The following is a 20,726-nucleotide window of genomic DNA, read 5'->3' as shown; positions in this document are numbered from 1 at the left end:
ACACCAATGACACATTTCCTTAAAACTCAGAACTAGCAACGACGAATGCAAGAAACAGGTCGAAGTTGTCATACAGGACATGTCATCAAACTACATAGAACTCACCAAGCTGTCTGACGCGTAGCATTGACGTACTCAGCAGCCTGTGTACTAGCTGTTCAGTTCGCTGTTAGTTAGAAAGTAAAAAAACAAACCTCCTAACATCTGTTCACAACCATTTTTCTTTGACCTCCATGGAAAATGTTTTGTGGTCAAGGAAAGATGTGAAGGAGAGTCGATGACGGGTTAAAGCGCTTTGAGTGGTCGGAAGACGAGAAAAGAGAAATACAAGTACAATTTATTTACCATTTAATTGATGTTGTTTATGATCATTTGTTTATTGCCAGTTTGCTATATTTACTGTTCATTTTATGTTTCTTTTTGTTTAGTTTTTTATTTATTTATTACATGTTTGAATAAATAATTACGAACTAAAGGATTGTCTCTGTTGTTGAACCTATGTGAGATAAACCTATCGTTTGTTTCCCTGGACCGACAAATGCTGCTCCTGCTGTAAAGTTGGGCATTTTAACATTGAGGTCTCTGGTGATTGACTTGCTTTTTGGACATTTGAAGAACTGCAGTTTTTGACTTTGGCTAAAGTTCTCAGCACCAGAGGTTTCTGCTTTGGTCAAACATTGCTGGGTTTCGAGAACAGGTAAAAACTACAGAATAGAATATAAAATAAAATATCATGAACATTTCCTCCATTATAGCTTTGAGAGAGTTCATCTTTCCTGAGTCACCCAACACCTGCACATATATGGAATATAATATTAACAATGATAATAATAACAATGACAGCAATAATAATAATAATGATAATAAAAATAAAGATAACGTCACCTGTGTGGCGAGTGCGTGAAGCACGTCCGAGCAGTGGATTCTGTCTTCAGGAAGCAGAGGCAGGTCCGTGTGGGTCAGTTTGATGGGGTTTGGTTTGGGAATCCTCAGAGGATCCTGCAGAGCGTCGCAGAAATCTGACAGCTCACTGTGGAACACAGGAGAGACCATGAGAGTCCACGACAGACCACGAAAGCTTGTTCAGAGTAACACCCATCCTGTAGGGAGAAGGACTCACCTGTACTGTAGGGAGAAGGACTCACCTTTACTGTTGGGAGGACTCACCTGTACTTGAGGGAGAAGGACTCACCTGTACTTGAGGGAGACGGACTCACCTGTACTGTAGGGAGAAGGACTCACCTGTACTGTTGGGAGAAGGACTCACCTGTACTGTAGGGAGAAGGACTCACCTGTAATGTTGGGAGAAGGACTCACCTGTACTGTAGGGAGAAGGACTCACCTGTACTGTTGGGAGAAGGACTCACCTGTACTGTTGGGAGAAGGACTCACCTGTACTGGATGAACTGCGAGGCTTCTGGGTCAAACTTCTTCCAGGTTTTACAAAACATCTGGAAGTCGTCGTCACTCAGCGGCTCTGCGTCCTCAGACTTGAAGGTCTCCAGGATGACGATGATGTACAGGTGGACCACCAGCAGGACGGTCAGGCAGACGTGGGTGACCATGAAGACGATGGCGACTGCCGGGCTGCCACAGTTCCCCCTGATCGTGGATCCTGGGTTCTCCATGTCGGGATCGCATTCCGGCTCAGTGTTCATGATGGGAATCAGAAAACCGCCCCATGAACCTGAAGTAGTCATCAGTATCAAACAGATCATGCTGTTCCCAAACGTCTCAAAGTTAAACATGTCGTTCAACACAAACTCCTTCTTCACAAAAGCAAAGTTAAACATGCAGAAGACGGAGGAGGTGAACATGATGATGAAGAGGAGGAGGCCAATGTTGAAGAGGGCAGGAAGTGACATCATGAAGGCATTAAGCAGCTTCCGGATCCCCTTGGCCCAGTAGAGAATACGAAAGATATGCACCACTCGCAGCACCATGAAGAGAGAAGGCGACACAAAGTATTTCTCCATGAGGTCAGAAAGAAAAATGCCTAGAGAGACACAGAGAGAGTTTGAGTTATTAAACAATCATAAATTCCCCAAAAATATTCTAAATTTACAATGGTTTACAAAAGCAAATTTCAAGTCCCTTAAAGTGAAAAGAACACCTTCATAATCCGACACATCTTCAAAAAAATCAAAACATTTGAGGTAATATTGATATTCTAACAATACTCATGCTGTAAGTACACTCCTGAAAATAAAACAAAAAAACAATCAATCATTATTGACCTCTTTATTCTACATCAGTTGCACTGAGCGACTAATAATGATGTGGGTTTGTTTACGTTGGAGTTAGTTGAATGCGCGGTGTGTCGGTATCAGACGCAGAGGGACACTGATTTAGTTTGGAGTGAGACCTACAACAGTTGGGAGGGTTAGGAGTGAGACCTACAACAGTTGGGAGTGAGACCTACTACGGTTGGGAGTGAGAACTACAACAGTTGGGAGTGAGACCTACAACAGTTGGGAGGTTTGGGAGTGAGAACTACAATAGTTGGGAGGGTTAGGAGTGAGACCTACAACAGTTGGGAGTAAGACCTACAACAGTTGGGAGTGAGACCTACAACAGTTGGGAGTGAGACCTACAACAGTTGGGAGGTTTGGGAGTGAGACTTACAACAGTTGGGACTGAGACCTACAACAGTTGGGAGTGATACCTACAACAGTTGGGAGGTTTGGGAGTGAGACCTACAACAGTTGGGAGTGAGACCTACAACAGTTGGGAGTGAGACCTACAACAGTTGGGAGGTTTGGGAGTGAGACCTACAACAGTTGGGAGTGAGACCTACTATGGTTGGGAGGGTTAGGAGTGAGACCTACAACAGTTGGGAGGTTTGGGAGTGAGAACTACAACAGTTGGGAGGTTTGGGAGTGAGACCTACAACAGTTGGGAGTGAGACCTACAACAGTTGGGAGGTTTGGGAGTGATACCTACAACAGTTGGGAGTGAGACCTACTATGGTTGGGAGGGTTAGGAGTGAGACCTACAACAGTTGGGAGGTTTGGGAGTGAGAACTACAACAGTTGGGAGGGTTAGGAGTGAGACCTACAACAGTTGGGAGTAAGACCTACAACAGTTGGGAGTGAGACCTACAACAGTTGGGAGTGAGACCTACAACAGTTGGGAGGTTTGGGAGTGAGACCTACAACAGTTGGGACTGAGACCTACAACAGTTGGGAGTGATACCTACAACAGTTGGGAGGTTTGGGAGTGAGACCTACAACAGTTGGGAGTGAGACCTACAACAGTTGGGAGTGAGACCTACAACAGTTGGGAGGTTTGGGAGTGAGACCTACAACAGTTGGGAGTGAGACCTACTATGGTTGGGAGGGTTAGGAGTGAGACCTACAACAGTTGGGAGTGAGACCTACAACAGTTGGGAGGGTTAGGAGTGAGACCTACAACAGTTGGGAGTAAGACCTACAACAGTTGGGAGTGAGACCTACAACAGTTGGGACTGAGACCTACAACAGTTGGGAGTGATACCTACAACAGTTGGGAGGTTTGGGAGTGAGACCTACAACAGTTGGGAGTGAGACCTACTACCGTTGGGAGGGTTAGGAGTGAGACCTACAACAGTTGTGAGTGAGACCTACAACAGTTGGGAGGGTTAGGAGTGAGACCTACTACAGTTGGGAGTGAGACCTACAACAGTTGGGAGGGTTAGGAGTGAGACCTACTACCGTTGGGAGGGTTAGGAGTGAGACCTACAACAGTTGGGAGTGAGACCTACTACGGTTGGGAGTGAGAACTACAACAGTTGGGAGTGAGACCTACAACAGTTGGGAGGTTTGGGAGTGAGAACTACAACAGTTGGGAGGGTTAGGAGTGAGACCTACAACAGTTGGGAGTAAGACCTACAACAGTTGGGAGTGAGACCTACAACAGTTGGGAGTGAGACCTACAACAGTTGGGAGGTTTGGGAGTGAGACTTACAACAGTTGGGACTGAGACCTACAACAGTTGGGAGTGATACCTACAACAGTTGGGAGGTTTGGGAGTGAGACCTACAACAGTTGGGAGTGATACCTACAACAGTTGGGAGGTTTGGGAGTGAGACCTACAACAGTTGGGAGTGAGACCTACAACAGTTGGGAGTGAGACCTACAACAGTTGGGAGGTTTGGGAGTGAGACCTACAACAGTTGGGAGTGAGACCTACTATGGTTGGGAGGGTTAGGAGTGAGACCTACAACAGTTGGGAGTGAGACCTACAACAGTTGGGAGGGTTAGGAGTGAGACCTACAACAGTTGGGAGTGAGACCTACAACAGTTGGGACTGAGACCTACAACAGTTGGGAGTGATACCTACAACAGTTGGGAGGTTTGGGAGTGAGACCTACAACAGTTGGGAGTGAGACCTACTACCGTTGGGAGGGTTAGGAGTGAGACCTACAACAGTTGTGAGTGAGACCTACAACAGTTGGGAGGGTTAGGAGTGAGACCTACTACAGTTGGGAGTGAGACCTACAACAGTTGGGAGGGTTAGGAGTGAGACCTACTACCGTTGGGAGGGTTAGGAGTGAGACCTACAACAGTTGGGAGTGAGACCTACTACGGTTGGGAGTGAGAACTACAACAGTTGGGAGTGAGACCTACAACAGTTGGGAGGTTTGGGAGTGAGAACTACAACAGTTGGGAGGGTTAGGAGTGAGACCTACAACAGTTGGGAGTAAGACCTACAACAGTTGGGAGTGAGACCTACAACAGTTGGGAGTGAGACCTACAACAGTTGGGAGGTTTGGGAGTGAGACTTACAACAGTTGGGACTGAGACCTACAACAGTTGGGAGTGATACCTACAACAGTTGGGAGGTTTGGGAGTGAGACCTACAACAGTTGGGAGTGAGACCTACAACAGTTGGGAGTGAGACCTACAACAGTTGGGAGGTTTGGGAGTGAGACCTACAACAGTTGGGAGTGAGACCTACTATGGTTGGGAGGGTTAGGAGTGAGACCTACAACAGTTGGGAGGTTTGGGAGTGAGACCTACAACAGTTGGGAGGTTTGGGAGTGAGACCTACAACAGTTGGGAGTGAGACCTACTATGGTTGGGAGGGTTAGGAGTGAGACCTACAACAGTTGGGAGGTTTGGGAGTGAGAACTACAACAGTTGGGAGGGTTAGGAGTGAGACCTACAACAGTTGGGAGTAAGACCTACAACAGTTGGGAGTGAGACCTACAACAGTTGGGAGTGAGACCTACAACAGTTGGGAGGTTTGGGAGTGAGACCTACAACAGTTGGGACTGAGACCTACAACAGTTGGGAGTGATACCTACAACAGTTGGGAGGTTTGGGAGTGAGACCTACAACAGTTGGGAGTGAGACCTACAACAGTTGGGAGTGAGACCTACAACAGTTGGGAGGTTTGGGAGTGAGACCTACAACAGTTGGGAGTGAGACCTACTATGGTTGGGAGGGTTAGGAGTGAGACCTACAACAGTTGGGAGTGAGACCTACAACAGTTGGGAGGGTTAGGAGTGAGACCTACAACAGTTGGGAGTAAGACCTACAACAGTTGGGAGTGAGACCTACAACAGTTGGGAGGTTTGGGAGTGAGACCTACAACAGTTGGGAGTGAGACCTACTATGGTTGGGAGGGTTAGGAGTGAGACCTACAACAGTTGGGAGTGAGACCTACAACAGTTGGGAGGGTTAGGAGTGAGACCTACAACAGTTGGGAGTAAGACCTACAACAGTTGGGAGTGAGACCTACAACAGTTGGGACTGAGACCTACAACAGTTGGGAGTGATACCTACAACAGTTGGGAGGTTTGGGAGTGAGACCTACAACAGTTGGGAGTGAGACCTACTACCGTTGGGAGGGTTAGGAGTGAGACCTACAACAGTTGTGAGTGAGACCTACAACAGTTGGGAGGGTTAGGAGTGAGACCTACTACAGTTGGGAGTGAGACCTACAACAGTTGGGAGGGTTAGGAGTGAGACCTACTACCGTTGGGAGGGTTAGGAGTGAGACCTACAACAGTTGTGAGTGAGACCTACAACAGTTGGGAGGGTTAGGAGTGAGACCTACAACAGTTGTGAGTGAGACCTACAACAGTTGGGAGGGTTAGGAGTGAGACCTACTACAGTTGTGAGTGAGACCTACAACAGTTGGGAGGGTTAGGAGTGAGACCTACAACAGTTGTGAGTGAGACCTACAACAGTTGGGAGGGTTAGGAGTGAGACCTACTACCGTTGGGAGGGTTAGGAGTGAGACCTACAACAGTTGTGAGTCAGACCTACTACCGTTGGGAGGGTTAGGAGTGAGACCTACAACAGTTGTGAGTCAGACCTACAACAGTTGGGAGGGTTAGGAGTGAGACCTACAACAGTTGGGAGTGAGACCTACAACAGTTGTGAGTGAGACCTACAACACTTGGGAGTGAGACCTACTACCGTTGGGAGGGTTAGGAGTGAGACCTACAACAGTTGGGAGTGAGACCTACAACAGTTGGGAGTGAGACCTACTACCGTTGGGAGGGTTAGGAGTGAGACCTACAACAGTTGGGAGTGAGACCTACAACAGTTGGGAGTGAGACCTACTACCGTTGGGAGGGTTAGGAGTGAGACCTACAACAGTTGGGAGTCAGACCTACAACAGTTGGGAGTGAGACCTACAACAGTTGTGAGTGAGACCTACAACAGTTGTGAGTGAGACCTACAACAGTTGGGAGGGTTAGGAGTGAGACCTACTACCGTTGGGAGTGAGACCTACAACAGTTGGGAGGGTTAGGAGTGAGACCTACTACCGTTGGGAGTGAGACCTACAACAGTTGGGAGGGTTAGGAGTGAGACCTACAACAGTTGGGAGGGTTAGGAGTGAGACCTACAACAGTTGGGAGTGAGACCTACTACCGTTGGGAGGGTTAGGAGTGAGACCTACAACAGTTGGGAGTGAGACCTACAACAGTTGTGAGTGAGACCTACAACACTTGGGAGTGAGACCTACTACCGTTGGGAGTGAGACCTACAACAGTTGTGAGTGAGACCTACAACACTTGGGAGTGAGACCTACTACCGTTGGGAGGGTTAGGAGTGAGACCTACAATAGTTGGGAGTGAGACCTACAACAGTTGTGAGTGAGACCTACAACAGTTGGGAGGGTTAGGAGTGAGACCTACTACCGTTGGGAGTGAGACCTACAACAGTTGGGAGTGAGACCTACAGCAGTTGTGAGTGAGACCTACAACAGTTGGGAGGGTTAGGAGTGAGACCTACTACCGTTGGGAGTGAGACCTACAACAGTTGGGAGGGTTAGGAGTGAGACCTACTACCGTTGGGAGTGAGACCTACAATTGTTGGGAGTGAGACCTACAACAGTTGTGAGTGAGACCTACAACAGTTGGGAGGGTTAGGAGTGAGACCTACTACCGTTGGGAGTGAGACCTACAACAGTTGGGAGTGAGACCTACTACCGTTGGGAGGGTTAGGAGTGAGACCTACAACAGTTGGGAGTGAGACCTACAACAGTTGTGAGTGAGACCTACAGCAGTTGGGAGGGTTAGGAGTGAGACCTACTACCGTTGGGAGTGAGACCTACAATTGTTGGGAGTGAGACCTACAACAGTTGTGAGTGAGACCTACAACAGTTGGGAGGGTTAGGAGTGAGACCTACTACCGTTGGGAGTGAGACCTACTACCGTTGGGAGTGAGACCTACAGCAGTTGGGAGGGTTAGGAGTGAGACCTACTACCGTTGGGAGTGAGACCTACAACAGTTGGGAGGGTTAGGAGTGAGACCTACTACCGTTGGGAGTGAGACCTACAATTGTTGGGAGTGAGACCTACAACAGTTGTGAGTGAGACCTACAACAGTTGGGAGGGTTAGGAGTGAGACCTACTACCGTTGGGAGTGAGACCTACTACCGTTGGGAGTGAGACCTACAATTGTTGGGAGTGAGACCTACAACAGTTGGGAGGTTTGGGAGTGAGACCTACAACAGTTGGGAGTGAGACCTACAACAGTTGGGAGTGAGATCACATTTCACTATTTATTACAGGCAGACATGTGAAGCAGTGACAGTGACTTCGGTGGGTTACATCTGTATGTCTTCACAGCCAGGTGAGGAGATAAAAGATTTTCCTTCAGGGTCTAAGTTTCGAACAGTGGAACAGGAAGTGGTCATTGTTGTGGGACAAAAAACAATGAAATATATTTAAAATGTTGCCTGAACAAAACAAAATAATTCTCTTTAATCCTACGTTTGTACTTTATATTGTAAACATGTGATGCCTCTAAATTAATCCAAAACAACGACAGACTCACCTAAGATGGAGACGGTGACCACCAGGAAGTCCAAGATGTTCCAGCTGTCGGTGAAGTAGTACTGTCTGAGCGCGATGATCTTCACAATGAACTCTGTGAAGTAGAGGATGATGATGACGAAGTGGAACCAGTACAGAATTGTTTCCGTCTGTTCGCTCTGCCGGTCTGTCTCCACCATCAGGGTCACCATGTTCAGGCAGATCACCACCACCACCAAGACTTGAAAAGACCGTTTAGTCACCAGGTCAAAGAGCCGAGCCTGGAGGCAATTCTACACGAGACAATAAGCAGACGATGTCAAAGGGACATACGACACATAGAAACGATTAATCGCGAATAAATCATGCGATTAATCGCGAATAAATCATGCGATTAATCGCGATTAAAATTGTAATCATTGCCCAGCACTAGAATTTATTCATAGTTTATTCAGTGTATTTTGAATTTATTCACAGTTTATTCAGTTTATTATGAATTTATTGACAGTTCATGCAGTTTATTATAAATTTATTCACAGTTTATTATGAATTTATTCACAGTTTATTATGAATTTATTCACAGTTTATTCAGTTTATTTAGAATTTATTCAGTTTATTATGAATTTATTCACAGTTTATTCAGTTTATTATGAATTTATTCACAGTTTATTCAGTTTATTATGAATTCATTCAGTTTATGCAGTTTATTATGAATTTATTTACAGTTTATTCAGTTTATTATGAATTTATTTACAGTTTATTCAATTCATTATGCATTTATTTACAGTTTATTCAGTTTATTATGAATTTATTCATAGTTTATTTAGTTTATTATGAATGAATTCTGAGATCACACTCATTATTATCATCCTCATCATGTTACTCTGACAGCTGAGAGTGAAGACACTTTAGTATCTTCTGCATCTTAACACTGATGATAAAAACAACAGCAAGAATATGATTCATGATCTGCATTACGTTTACTTTATTTCAGCATATTGACCATCATCGCATCATTTCCCATTATGCTTCTTGTTTTACTAACTAATTACACAAAAACCTGGATCAGGTGTTTACAGGCCCCAGTAACTGCAGACCCTGCAGCTAACACTGTTCAGGGACTGTTTTCCTCCTCTGAGCTGCTGAATGAATATGGACCCTGGTCGAACCTGAACCCTAACCTGAACCCCTATGTGTATTAACTATTAAGAACACCGTGAGACGGAAAGTAAATAAACCCACCTGAGGTCGTGGAACAGGTTTCGGAGGTTCCATCATACGTTTCTTAACAGACTGGCAATATTTCTTCTGTTGCTTTGTCATAAAAATCTGTTTTCCTGCAAAGTAAAGACAAAAGTAAAGACAAAAGTAAAGACAATAGTTAAGACAAACATACACACCAAAATGAAGACAATAGTTAAGACAAATAAACACCAAAATAAAGACAATAGTTAAGACAAACATAAACACCAAAATAAAGACAATAGCTAAGACAAATAAACACCAAAATAAAGACAATAGTTAAGACAAACATAAACACCAAAATAAAGACAATAGTTAAGACAAACATGAACACCAAAATAAAGACAATAGTTAAGACAAACAAACACCAAAATAAAGACAATAGTTTAGACAAATAAAGACCAAAATAAAGAAAATAGTTAAGACAAATAAACACCAAACTAAAGAAAATAGTTAAGACAAATAAACACCAAAATGAAGACAATAGTTAAGACAAATAAACACCAAAATAAAGACAATAGTTAAGACAAACATGAACACCAAAATAAAGACAATAGTTAAGACAAACATGAACACCAAAATAAAGACAATAGTTAAGACAAACATAAACACCAAAATAAAGACAATAGTTAAGACAAACATGAACACCAAAATAAAGACAATAGTTAAGACAAACAAACACCAAAATAAAGACAATAGTTTAGACAAATAAAGACCAAAATAAAGAAAATAGTTAAGACAAATAAACACCAAAATAAAGACAATAGTTAAGACAAACATCAAAACACCAAAATAAAGACAATAGCTAAGACAAATAAACACCAAAATAAAGACAATAGTTAAGACAAATAAACACCAAAATAAAGACAATAGTTAAGACAAACATGAACACCAAAATAAAGACAATAGTTAAGACAAACATGAACACCAAAATAAAGACAATAGTTAAGACAAACAAACACCAAAATAAAGACAATAGTTTAGACAAATAAAGACCAAAATGAAGACAATAGTTAAGACAAACATGAACACCAAAATAAAGACAATAGTTAAGACAAACATAAACACCTAAATAAAGACAATAGTTAAGACAAATAAAGACCAAAATAAAGACAATAGTTAAGACAAACATAAACACCAAAATAAAGACAATAGTTAAGACAAAAATAAAGACAATAGTTAAGACAAACATGAACACCAAAATGAAGACAATAGTTAAGACAAATAAACACCAAAATAAAGACAAGAGTTAAGACAAACATAAACACCTAAATAAAGACAATAGTTAAGACAAACATGAACACCAAAATGAAGACAATAGTTAAGACAAATAAACACCAAAATGAAGACAATAGTTAAGACAAACATGAACACCAAAATAAAGACAATAGTTAAGACAAACATGAACACCAAAATAAAGACAATAGTTAAGACAAACATGAACACCAAAATAAAGACAATAGTTAAGACAAACATAAACACCAAAATAAAGACAATAGTTAAGACAAACATGAACACCAAAATAAAGACAATAGTTAAGACAAACAAACACCAAAATAAAGACAATAGTTTAGACAAATAAAGACCAAAATAAAGAAAATAGTTAAGACAAATAAACACCAAAATAAAGACAATAGTTAAGACAAACATCAAAACACCAAAATAAAGACAATAGCTAAGACAAATAAACACCAAAATAAAGACAATAGTTAAGACAAATAAACACCAAAATAAAGACAATAGTTAAGACAAACATGAACACCAAAATAAAGACAATAGTTAAGACAAACATGAACACCAAAATAAAGACAATAGTTAAGACAAACATAAACACCAAAATAAAGACAATAGTTAAGACAAATAAAGACAAAAATAAAGACAATAGTTAAGACAAACATAAACACCAAAATAAAGACAATAGTTAAGACAAAAATAAAGACAATAGTTAAGACAAACATGAACACCAAAATGAAGACAATAGTTAAGACAAATAAACACCAAAATAAAGACAAGAGTTAAGACAAACATAAACACCTAAATAAAGACAATAGTTAAGACAAACATGAACACCAAAATGAAGACAATAGTTAAGACAAATAAACACAAAAATAAAGACAATAGTTAAGACAAACATAAACACCTAAATAAAGACAATAGTTAAGACAAACATAAACACCAAAATGAAGACAATAGTTAAGACAAATAAACACCAAAATAAAGACAATAGTTAAGACAAATAAACACAAAAATAAAGACAATAGTTAAGACAAATAAACACAAAAATAAAGACAATAGTTAAGACAAATAAACACCAAAATGAAGACAATAGTTAAGACAAACATAAACACAAATGTAAAGACACTCAGTTGGTCTGTCTCTCAATATAAAGACGTATCTTTTGTCTTTGCAGGTTGTCGATGATGACTCTGATGAAGTAGTTGAAAGTGAAGAAGGAGCTGATGATGAAACCGATGAAGTAGAGGTACATGTAGGTGTTGGACTCATAGACCGGCTGTGACTCCAACTAAACACACACACACACACAGAGTTGTGTTTCCATCGCTTTAGAAGACTTAACATTGCATTAATAACTATAACCATAACCATAACTATTACCATAACTATAACTTTAACTGTTACCATAACCATTGATATTACCATAACTATAACGATAACTATTACCATAACTATAAATATTACCATAACCATTACCATAACCATTACTATAACCATAACTACAACCATAACCATAACCATAACTATAACTATTGCCATAACCATAACTATTACCATAACCATTACTATAACCATAACTATTGCCATAACCACAACTATAACCACAACCATTACTATAACCATAACTATAACCATAACTATAACTATTGCCATAACCATAACTATTACCATAACCATTACTATAACCATAACTATTTCCATAACCACAACTATAACCACAACCATAACTATTACCATAACTATAACTATTACCATAACCATAACCATAACCATAAATATTACCATAACTATAACTATAACTATTATCATAACCATAACTATTGCCATCACCATAACTATTACTATAACCATTACTATAACTATAACCATAACTATAACCACAACCATAACTATAACCATAACCATAACTATTGCCATACCCATAACTATTACCATGACTATTACCATAACTATTACCATAACTATTACATAACCATTACCAAGACCATAACCATTACCAAGACCATAACCATAACTATTTACTACCAGTAAAGTATAACAGTTGGTGTACTGACCCATGTGGCGTCCACAGCTGCGTACATGACATCCACACAGTCGACTGAGAGCGCCTGACAGAGAAACACACGAGTCCTCCATGAAAACACTGGATGAAGTTTGTTTGTAAACTCAGGTTAATGTGTCATTTCTATGATATCTATATGTTGATAAATATGACAGTGAAGTGAAATTCATTTATTTGATCGACACAAAAACGTTTTGGGAGTTTTTGTCTGAAAGGCCAACGGTTTTGTTGATGCTGGAGAAACACCCATCACAAGACAGACTTCAAATGTTCAGACTATGAGCGTTCAGACTACGAGCGTTCAGACTACGCGCGTTCAGACTACGAGCGTTCAGACTACGAGTGTTTAGACTGACCAGGTGCAGCAGCGACAGGTAACCGTTCAACACGTCGTCGTAGTTTAAGTGTGTGTTCTTCCAGCGGACCTCAGTGAAGTTCTCCATCATCAGATAGAAACACTCCGACTTGTTGTTCACAACCTGAGGTAAAAAGATTTCCTCTGCCGTCTCATTATAACAGTAATAAAACTTTCCAGCAAACAGATTCACTCCCAGGATGCTGAAGACCGTCCAGAAGACCAGAGCCGCCAGCATGAAGTCCAACATGGACGGGAGAGTCCGGACCAGAGCCTGCACCACCACCTGCACACAGACGGGAGGAGAGGGAGACAGGTCATACTATCTAACTCTCTGAGACCTGCTGCCTGTCTGTCTGTGTTTACACTGTCTGTCAATATGTCTTTCTTTGAATTGCGGTCTCACCCTCAGGCCCTGGATACGAGAAATGGCCCTCAGAAGCCCCAAAGCTCTCAAAGTCCTCAAAGACTTAAAGACTCCCAGTTCAGAGAATCCAAATGTGTCGGCAGCTATAGACACCAGGAACACCTGGAAGAGAAAACACAGTGTTAACATCAATACTGGAACCAGTTAACCAATAATAACTAGTAGAAACAATACTGGGACCAGATTAACTAATAATAACTAGTAGAAACAATACTGGGACCAGATTAACCAATAATAACTAGTAGAAACAATACTGGGACCAGATTAACCAATAATAACTAGTAGAAACAATACTGGGACCAGATTAACCAATAATAACTAGTAGAAACAATACTGGGACTAGATTAACCAATAATAACTAGTAGAAACGATCCAGTTGGCGTTACAGTTTACGATCATCAATATTTTACCAATAATCAGGGTTATGGATCTCTTCTCACCTGTAAAATGAGGAAGTCAATCCAGCTCCAGGTGTCGCTGAAGTATTTCTTGAGTCCGACGGCGATCCACTTGAGAATCATCTCCATGAGGAAAAGGCAGGTGAACACCTGATCCGCTCTGAACAAAACCATCTTCAACACCTGACGGTTCTGCAGGTGAATGTCCTCAAATGCCTGTTCACAAACACACTGATGTTAGTACCTGACCAGGTGTGTAACATCCTCAAACACCTGTTCACAAACACACTGATGTTAGTACCTGACCAGGTGTGTAACGTCCTCAAACACCTGTTCACAAACACACTGATGTTAGTACCTGACCAGGTGTGTAACGTCCTCAAACACCTGTTCACAAACACACTGATGTTAGTACCTGACCAGGTGTGTAACGTCCTCAAACACCTGTTCACAAACACACTGATGTTAGTACCTGATATTATAATAATGATAATAATAATATTGTATGTTTGTCTTCACCAGAAAATTTATAATAATAATATATCATGTTATAAATATTTACCAGAGCTACACTGCTCAGCAGGATGATGAAGAAGATGATGATATCAAAGCATTTGTGCTGCACAATAGAGAAGCAGGCTCTTCTGAAGTTAGACCAGACTCTCCATCGGCCAGGGGACGTGTCTACGTCCAGGAATGGACAGCAACGGCAACACTCTGAAACACACACACACACACACACACACACACACTTATCAGGGCTGTTTTCGACACTGACTCCTGCTCCTCAACACTTTTACAGAAAGACTCATACTGTCGCTGCAGCAGTCCTCAGGGTCTCCATTCTGGTCCTCAGGGTCTTTGTGCTGCTGGACTTCAGGATGTCTCTGAACAAACACATTGAACGCATAACGTTTATTCATGAAACAGCAGTCCGAGGATCAACAAAGTTACTATGATTCATCTTGAGGGGAACATGAAAGATTAACCAGGCTTCATCACAATCCATCCAGTGGTTGTAGAGATGTTTCAGTCACAGAGTCCTGGAGGAGTCCAGAGTCAGCATCACTACTGGGACTAAGACCTGCTGGGTTAGAATCACTCCTCGGACTAAGACCTGCTCGGTCAGCATCACTACTGGGACTAAGATCTGCTGGGTCAGCATCACTACTGGGACTAAGACCGGCTGGGTCAGCATCACTAATGGGACTAAGACCGGCTGGTCCAGCATCACTAATGGGACTAAGACCTGCTGGGTTAGCATCACTACTGGGACTAAGACCTGCTGGGTTAGCATCACTACTGGGACTAAGACCTGCTGGGTTAGCATCACTACTGGGACTAAGACCTGCTGGGTTAGAATCACTCCTGGGACTAAGACCTGCTGGGTTAGAATCACTCCTGGGACTAAGACCTGCTGGGTTAGCATCACTACTGGGACTAGACCTGCTGGGTCACCATCACTACTGGGACTAAGCCCTGCTGGGTTAGCATCACTACTGGGACTAAGACCTGCTGGGTCAGCATCACTAATGGGACTAAGACCTACTGGGTCAGCATCACTAATGGGACTAAGACCTGCTGGGTCAGCATCACTAATGGGACTAAGACCTGCTGGGTTAGCATCACTACTGGGACTAAGACCTGCTGGGCTAGCATCACGACTGGGACTAAGACCTGCTGGGTCAGCATCATGACTGGGACTAAGACCTGCTGGGTTAGCATCACTACTGGGACTAGACCTGCTGGGTCACCATCACTACTGGGACTAAGACCTGCTGGGTTAGCATCACTACTGGGACTAAGACCTGCTGGGTCAGCATCACTAATGGGACTAAGACCTACTGGGTCAGCATCACTAATGGGACTAAGACCTGCTGGGTCAGCATCACTAATGGGACTAAGACCTGCTGGGTTAGCATCACTACTGGGACTAGACCTGCTGGGTCACCATCACTACTGGGACTAAGACCTGCTGGGTTAGCATCACTACTGGGACTAAGACCTGCTGGGTCAGCATCACTACTGGGACTAAGACCTGCTGGGTCAGCATCACTAATGGGACTAAGACCTACTGGGTCAGCATCACTAATGGGACTAAGACCTGCTGGGTCAGCATCACTAATGGGACTAAGACCTGCTGGGCTAGCATCACGACTGGGACTAAGACCTACTGGGTCAGCATCACTAATGGGACTAAGACCTGCTGGGTCAGCATCACTAATGGGACTAAGACCTACTGGGTCAGCATCACTAATGGGACTAAGACCTGCTGGGTTAGCATCACTACTGGGACTAGACCTGCTGGGTCACCATCACTACTGGGACTAAGACCTGCTGGGTTAGCATCACTACTGGGACTAAGACCTGCTGGGTCAGCATCACTACTGGGACTAAGACCTGCTGGGTCAGCATCACTAATGGGACTAAGACCTACTGGGTCAGCATCACTAATGGGACTAAGACCTGCTGGGTCAGCATCACTAATGGGACTAAGACCTGCTGGGTCAGCATCACTAATGGGACTAAGACCTGCTACCACAGAGTCCTGGAGGAGTCCAGGGTTAGCATCACTACTGGGACTAACCCTAACCCAACATTGGATTTCAGGCTTTTCTCTTTTCATTTGACGGAAGCTTTATGACTGATATTGTTCAGTCAGCTGACCAGAGAATATAAAGTGCTCATGTTACGAGGAAAATAAGATTCACTTAATTCACTCTCAATTTCAGAAAGTTAAATTTATGGTGATGTTCACTCAAGAAATAGAGAACACTGAACCCTTTATTGAAAAAGGTGAAACTTGATTGATGTAAAATTAGAATAATACCGAAGTAATAATGCTTATAATGCTGATGTCTCTGTACAACTTGATGATATAAACCTCCTATTAATTATCTACTGTTGTTGTTTGTTGTATTATTATCTTCTTGTTTATTTCATCCGCTTCTCTTCTCTTCTCTTCATTAATGTGTTTGTCACTGATTGTGAACTGTCTATATTATGAAGTTAAATATTGCTGAAAACAGTTTACTTTTTTCTCTTTTTCTTCTTCCTCTTCAGAAGTGTTCTCGGCCTTGGCAGTGGGGACCCTCTGGGAGCCATGGTCACCATTGAGGTCCTTGACCTCTGACGCCGGCGGGTTTGAGGCCACAGAGGTAAAGTCCAGATACTTGTTCCTGGTGACTTCCTTATTGTCTACCTCTAAAGTAAATTACACAACATACATTCAGTCATAAGAGAGATTTATAGTGAACGATATTTAAGAACTATTAAACACTTTCTCCACTTATTAAGAAGGTTTCATCTCAAGATAAAGAAACAGATCCTAAACTCTGAAAACATTCAAAATACAGAAAATAACAACAAGTAAATATCACAACCAAACAAAAGCAAATCAATATTATCAAGAACAGAAAAGTCCATTCACAAATAGTTTGCTCCAGGTCCTGGTCTGGTCCTACCTGGGTGGTCTGGGTTCACATGTGTGTTCTTTCCCAGTAAAGTCCCCAAAGCCCTCTTGATCCGCCTGATAGTGATCTGCAGGGTGCTTTTTTCTTCTTCTTCTGGATCCAGCAGACAAACAGTGCTGAACGAGCTCAGCAGCAAGGTCAGGAAGAGATTCAGGACCTGAAACCAGACCAGGAACAGAATCAGGACCTGAAACTCCAAAGTCCCGGAACAGTTTAAGGATCTACAACAAGGCGAGCAAACAGGATCAGGACCTACAACAGGACCAAGACAAAGTAAGACATAGATTCAGGACCTAAGGCAACTACAGGAACAGATTCAGATCCTGCAACGAGGTCAGCAACAGACTGGGGATCTGGATCATGGCCAGCGAAGACTGGGAACAGATTCAGGACCTGTGAAATACTAGGAACAGATTCAGGATCTGAAACAAGAACAGCAAACAGATTCAAGAGTGGATTCTGGACCTAAAACAAGGTCAGGAACAACAACACCTGAGACAAATCTGGGAACAAAGTTAGGAACAAAATAAAGACATTCAAGAACAAATTCAGGACCTTCAACAAGGGTGGAGACACAGTCAGGCACAGATACAGGACCTGCAATAAGGCCAGGAATGAGATTCAGGACCTGTACCTGTAACACTGTGTAGTCAACCTAAACTTACAGTGAACTGAGATCTTTCATGATATTTGGGCCGATCTTCTAGAAAGACCAAAACCCGGAACCTTTGACCTCAGACATGGATCTGTTCGAGCTACAGCTGACCTGCTGGACCGAAGGATTAGTCAGATACGGGATCCAGGCTGAGGTCCAAATAGGTCAACCTGCCGAGACTCACCAGCAGGTTTCCGATGACGAGGAACATCGAGAAGAAGATCAGACACGTGGTCTTATCCGAGACCTCCATGCAGTCCCAGGTGATCTCAATCCACTCTCCAAACAGGACCCTGGTGACGACGAGGAACGAGTGGAAGAAGTCCGTAAACTGCCAACGAGGAAGAAGGCAGTCCGCTGAGATGCGACAGACGTGGTCTTTGTAGTCCTGCTGGAACAGCTGCATGCCAACCACGCTGAAGATGAAGACCATGATGAGCAGAAGGAGGGTCGGGTTCCTCAGAGCCCTCAACGAGGTACCGATGATCTTTATCAACATGTGGAAGGACGGCCACCACCTGGCCAGCCTGAACACTCTCATCTGTACAGGAGAACAGTAATATTATTTATATTGTGATATTTAAAGTACTTAATAAAAGTATTTGTTCATTTTGATGATGATGATGTCACACGGACCACTAATAACCAGCGAAGAACATCAGAGAGAAACAGCGACAGCAGGCTGACGAAGACGATGATGCTGTCAAAGACATTCCAGCTCACCTGTAACGATGGCAACAGACACATGTTACCATGGTAACATCTGTCAGTCATCAACACTGAGATGGCAATTACATTACATGACAGTCATTGAGCAGACGCTTTTATCCAAAGCGACTTACAATTCACATTCTATCACATTTCTACACCGTAGGCTCAGCTACGGGAGCAATTTTGGGTTAAGTGTCTTGCTCAAGGACGCATCGACATGCGACGAGCGGAGCCGGAGCCGGGGATCGAACCGCCGATCCTCTGATTGAAGGATGGCCCTGCTCTCCACTTAGCCACAATCGCCCATGCGATAAACAGGAAGTCTGACCTGGAAGTATCCGTACGGGTCCATGGCCACGACTTTGAGGAACATCTCAGCTATGAAGATCATTGTGAAGACCTGCGAGAGGTCAGGGGTCAGAGGTGAGCGGTCAGGGGTGAGAGGTCAACGTGTTTAGCTCTATCAGTCTTCATCACATTGTCACCTGATTCTTTAATAGGTCTCTTGGTGCTTCGTTCCCTTTTTCTCCTCCATGTGTTGTTGAATACTTGTGCTGTTCAGTGTGATTCTGTATTATTGATGTTTATTTAAAGGCTCTTTTGACAATGTCAACGTCAACATTTTGAATTATTCACACTTTGTTTCTGATCTGATCTGAAATACTACAACACTCTTGAGCATCAGCTGCTGTTGCTTTGGCGACAGTCAGAGATGTCAATCAGAGCGGTAGAAATTTAGACGGAATATGAGTTCTTCCCAAACTGATCCAGAATCAGAAAGTGAATAAAGTATGTTAATATGATATTATTATGCCCACACTGCATATATACATATATGTCATGTTTTATAATTGCTGATAATCAGTGTAACTTGTAACTTGTTTCATTTCCACTTTAAAGTTTCAAACTTCTCTAGAACTGACCAGCTGTGCTTCACTCAGCGTCCTTTCGAAGCGCTCCGTCATTGGATAATGCTCCAAACACATGAAGATGATGTTGACAATGAGGCAGATGATGACCCCGAGGTCGAAGAACGGGCTTGTGATGAAACTGTAGAGCCGCTGTTTGAGCCACCGCCAACAGCCACAACAGTTCCATTTCAGGAGGAAGTTGGCGAAGACAAACCAACACGAAGAACACGACCTCTGGTCCTCTGAAACACAACACAGTGGATCTCTGAGGCCAACAGGAAGTCAGCATTATTCTGGGGTGTGTGTGTGTGTGTGTGTGTGTGTGTGTACCTTCCATGCTCTCTGTGTTTCCACCATCAGACTCCGGTGAGAGCGCCGCCCTGCAGGCCTCCTGCTGTAACAACAGCACATTTGAACAAAAGCTTTATTTACATGAACAAGGTGTGAGAACTGAACAGATCGCACCTCCTCTTCTTCTCTCCTCTTTATCGCTTCCAGGATGTGACGGAACTCTTCTTCTCTCCATTTGAGCTCGGTGACGCCGGCTTCCTCCCGCTCACTGGACGCCATGGCAACGACCGCCACAGCGAGGCTGAGGACAAAGAAGCAGCCGGGGAAGAAGACGAGCATGAAGAAGGTCAGGTGGGCTTTACCCACTGCTTGTAACATCTGCAGACAGACAGGTGAGAGAGACAGACAGGTGAGAGACAGATGGATGAGAGACAGAGACCCTGTTTTTGTTGTTATCACACTTTGAATTTTGGAGTTACGGACCAACTGCACCAGGTTCTCCAGGAAGTCTTTGCTCAGCAGTCTGACCACAGACATCAGAGACCACCCAAACGAGTCAAAGCTGGTGTAGCCGTAGTTTGGGTTGTTTCCCACCTTCAGACAGGTGTAGCCCTCTGGACAGCGCCTGAACACATCATCACCTTCATCATCATCATCTTCATCATCATCTTCATCATCACCATCATCAGGTCTCATGTTATTAAGTGTCTG

General features: G+C 43.1%; 1 protein-coding gene across 1 annotated transcript in view; it reads right to left on the bottom strand.

Moving 5' to 3' along the window:
* The window catches only part of LOC306782050 (sodium channel protein type 4 subunit alpha B-like), a 31,640-nt gene that overhangs the window by 1,426 nt on the left and 9,488 nt on the right, over positions 1–20,726 (bottom strand). The window contains exons 10-29 of the mRNA XM_079275225.1: positions 20,499–20,640; positions 20,190–20,393; positions 20,055–20,118; positions 19,737–19,966; positions 19,142–19,213; positions 18,739–18,825; positions 18,287–18,643; positions 17,439–17,604; positions 17,009–17,178; positions 14,789–14,861; positions 14,537–14,691; positions 14,017–14,190; positions 13,556–13,678; positions 13,151–13,435; positions 12,787–12,840; positions 11,892–12,020; positions 9,497–9,598; positions 8,277–8,547; positions 1,393–1,996; positions 886–1,030 (exon numbers count right to left, since the gene is read on the bottom strand). Coding sequence (XP_079131351.1) covers positions 886–1,030; positions 1,393–1,996; positions 8,277–8,547; positions 9,497–9,598; positions 11,892–12,020; positions 12,787–12,840; positions 13,151–13,435; positions 13,556–13,678; positions 14,017–14,190; positions 14,537–14,691; positions 14,789–14,861; positions 17,009–17,178; positions 17,439–17,604; positions 18,287–18,643; positions 18,739–18,825; positions 19,142–19,213; positions 19,737–19,966; positions 20,055–20,118; positions 20,190–20,393; positions 20,499–20,640 — 3,607 coding nt within the window. The remainder of the gene's footprint in view (positions 1–885; positions 1,031–1,392; positions 1,997–8,276; positions 8,548–9,496; positions 9,599–11,891; positions 12,021–12,786; positions 12,841–13,150; positions 13,436–13,555; positions 13,679–14,016; positions 14,191–14,536; positions 14,692–14,788; positions 14,862–17,008; positions 17,179–17,438; positions 17,605–18,286; positions 18,644–18,738; positions 18,826–19,141; positions 19,214–19,736; positions 19,967–20,054; positions 20,119–20,189; positions 20,394–20,498; positions 20,641–20,726) is intronic.

Source organism: Melanostigma gelatinosum (genome assembly GCF_949748355.1).
Source record: "Melanostigma gelatinosum genome assembly, chromosome: 1".
Lineage (NCBI taxonomy): Eukaryota > Metazoa > Chordata > Actinopteri > Perciformes > Zoarcidae > Melanostigma > Melanostigma gelatinosum.
Note: the sequence above shows the minus strand (reverse complement) of the source record. Positions and strands in the feature narration are given on the sequence as shown.